The sequence below is a fragment of the Mandrillus leucophaeus genome, unplaced genomic scaffold (genome assembly GCF_000951045.1).
Source record: "Mandrillus leucophaeus isolate KB7577 unplaced genomic scaffold, Mleu.le_1.0 Scaffold79, whole genome shotgun sequence".
In the NCBI taxonomy this organism is placed as follows: domain Eukaryota; kingdom Metazoa; phylum Chordata; class Mammalia; order Primates; family Cercopithecidae; genus Mandrillus; species Mandrillus leucophaeus.
The window spans coordinates 503,829-506,696 of NW_012108585.1; the positions used below are offsets into that span (position 1 = coordinate 503,829).

The window sequence follows — 2,868 nt, forward strand, 5'->3', positions numbered from 1 at the left end:
GTGTCCACGTGGCTGTCTGTGTCCGTGTCCGCGTGGCTGTCTGTGGTCTGTGTCCGCGTGGCTGTCTGTGTCCGTGTCCGCGTGGCTGTCTGTGTCCGTGTCCGCGTGGCTGTCTGTGTCCGTGTCTGTGTGGCTGTCTGTGTCTATGTCCGCGTGGCTGTCTGTGCCCCTGCTGGTGCTCACATAGGGGTTCCTGTGACACTCCTGCCTACTGTCGACTCTTGGCTCCCAGGGGTCAGGGACTGTCAGGCTAATTCCTTCCAAGCAGTGCTCACCACAGCATCCTGGGGACATCGTGGTGAAGCTGTTGGAGGGAAAGGGGAGGCTCAGTGGAAATCCACCTGCACACTGGGGTCCCCGTCTTAGCCTTGCCACTACTTGCTGAGTGAGCCTTGATCAGCCATTTGACCAGTCTGGGTCCCATTTTCCTCACTCAAAGAGAGGACGAGGTGATCTCGAAAGCCTCTTCTAGCTTTCAGTGGTCTGTGGTTCTGGTTTGTGACTAACAGTAGTTTGGTTCTGCTTATTCAAAGCCCAGCAATCTCCTTTCAGACGGGAGTCCCAGCCTTTGGGAGTGTCAGCGGCGGCCGGCCGCCGGACTGATGCTCCCCGGCCCTCACCCTGGTGCAGCCCTTGCCTCCTGACTTGGTGTGAATGCGTGTGCCCCCCACTTTCCTGTTCCCTCCCTCCCTCTCGCTGTGGTTTGACTTTTCGCCTTCCCAGATGTGTGTAAGCCGACCTGGCCCAGAGCCTTCAGGGCAGACAGCATCAGCCCCACACAGCCTCCCGATGACGCCAGTAGTCGCAGGGCCTCTAATCTTGTACCAGTGGTTTATAAATTTGTTTGACAGACACCATATCCCAGGCCCACCCCTTCCTGCCTCTCTCAGGTCTGGCTCCATCCAGCAACCCAGTGATCAATGGAAGGGCTCCCCACCCGTTAGTAACCCCCTGCTGTTCCCGGGGCTCAGGGCACAGGAGCCGAGCAGGAAGGGAAGAGTGTACCGCCTGTTGCAACCATCTCTCTACAGCAGCTCTTGGGAGAAATTGGCCTCCAGAGGCAACCGGGGGAGAACGAGCCGGTAGTGGGAGTCCCATGGTCCATGCTCACCGGGACTGGCTCATTCTCTGGTTTCTGGGAGGCGGTGACGGCTGATGGGATGTAAGCTCATCTCCTCTCTCTGCCCTCTGGACCTTGGCCAGTCTGCAGCTATCTCCTGCCCCCAGCCCCGCCCTCTTCCCACCCACCCTCTGAAGAGAGGTGAGAAGCACAAGGGAAGACGAATCCCTCCATTAACCTTCCAAATCTTTTAGATGTGTGAGGTTTCCAGATTACACTGACCTGAGGGCTCCTCTCTTCCCCTTCCACAGGATACGGCAGCTGGAGAGAACTGGCCAAGGCTCTGGCCAGCAGGAACATTCCAGCTGTGGATCCGCACCTCCAGTTCTACCATCCCCAGAGGCTGAACCTCGAGGTAGGTGGCCGGCCAGTCCACTGTCCCTGCCGGGGCCTCAACAAGGGTCCTCAGGTACTCTGCCCAGCTGCCTTAAAGGTAACCCCCGCTACTCTGGGAGGAGAGGCAGAGGAGAAACAGCCCCCAGAATCCTAGTCTGGCCTCGGGACCTCCTAGCTGAGCCATAGAGATGTCCATCCAGCCTCCTCCAAGCCTGGGCTGCCACTGGCCTGGTTTTCTGAAGTCTGCCCTTGTGCCCTAGTTCAGTCTGCCCATGCCAGAACCCCTCCGGGCCTGTGACCTCCATCACCAGTGGCATGTGGTGCCTCTCACTCGGGTGAGGGCTGTGCTGTGCTGTGCTTGCTGCTGAGATCAGAGGCGACGAGGTGGATGGACACCCCTCCCTGCCCTTAGCTGGGATATGTATAGACTTGTAGTGAAACATTTCCCTGTAGTGTTTCTTGAGCCGACGGTCCCTAAGGAGGCAGATGAGAGAAACTGGGGTGTAATTCAGTCAGGAGCCCCAAGGCTAAGCCTGGAACATACATATATCCCAGAGCTGGACCGCAGCCAAACTGAGCCTGTGGACCTGCACGATAGGGAGGGTTTGGGGGTGTCCCCGAGGGGCTCCCCCTTGTTGGAACCCAAATCTAGAGAGCTGGGGGATAAGGAGGAGGAGGGAGCCAAGGTCCCTGCCCTCAAGAGGTCCTGACCTAATGAGGGTAAACTTTTTTCCCATATGGGGAAGACAGAAAATTCAGAAAAGTGAAGGAACCTGAGGAGCATGCATTGACGAAACTACGGAGACGCATTCCCAGGGACACAGTGGGAATGGCAGATGGCAGCATGCTCTGAGCCGACACCCCTGGGAGCAGGCACTGTGCCTCCTGGCCCTCTGCTTCCCCACGGGCACTTCCAAGGGGCCTGAACCCTGTCCTGCCCGCGGTTTCTCATCCTAATATTCCTACCAAGTTCGTTCTTCATTCTTCCACTAGGACCATGAAATGGACCAAGGTGGGAGCAGTAACAGCAGCTACTTGAAGTGGAACAAGCCTGTCCCCTGGCTCTCGGAGGTAAGGGAATTTCTACTGCACCTGCTCTTTGAGAGAGCTAAAAATAGTTTTTACAGATAATTCCAGAGATCACGGAAAACTTTCTACTAGTGAATTTTAAAAATGTTTAAATTATTTATGTAGTTAGTTTTTTGTTGCTGTTGTTTTTAGAGAAAGGGTTTCACTATGTTGGCCAGGCTAGTCTCAAACTCCTGGGCTCAAGCAATCCTCCAGCTTCAGCCTCCTGACGAGCTGGGATTACAGGTGGGCATGACTGCATCCAGCTTAGCGGTTTCATGAAAATTTTTCACTCCAAGCATTCCAGGTTGATTCAATTTCTCTCTCTCTTTTTTTTTTTTTTT

At 55.4% G+C, this 2,868-nt stretch overlaps 1 protein-coding gene across 1 annotated transcript in view; it reads left to right on the plus strand.

The window, feature by feature from the left end:
* Window positions 1-2,868, plus strand: part of B4GALNT3 (beta-1,4-N-acetyl-galactosaminyl transferase 3) — a 33,853-nt gene that overhangs the window by 162 nt on the left and 30,823 nt on the right. The window contains exons 2-3 of the mRNA XM_011967181.1: window positions 1,372-1,475; window positions 2,450-2,527. Of these exons, the coding sequence (XP_011822571.1) occupies window positions 1,372-1,475; window positions 2,450-2,527 (182 nt within the window). The remainder of the gene's footprint in view (window positions 1-1,371; window positions 1,476-2,449; window positions 2,528-2,868) is intronic.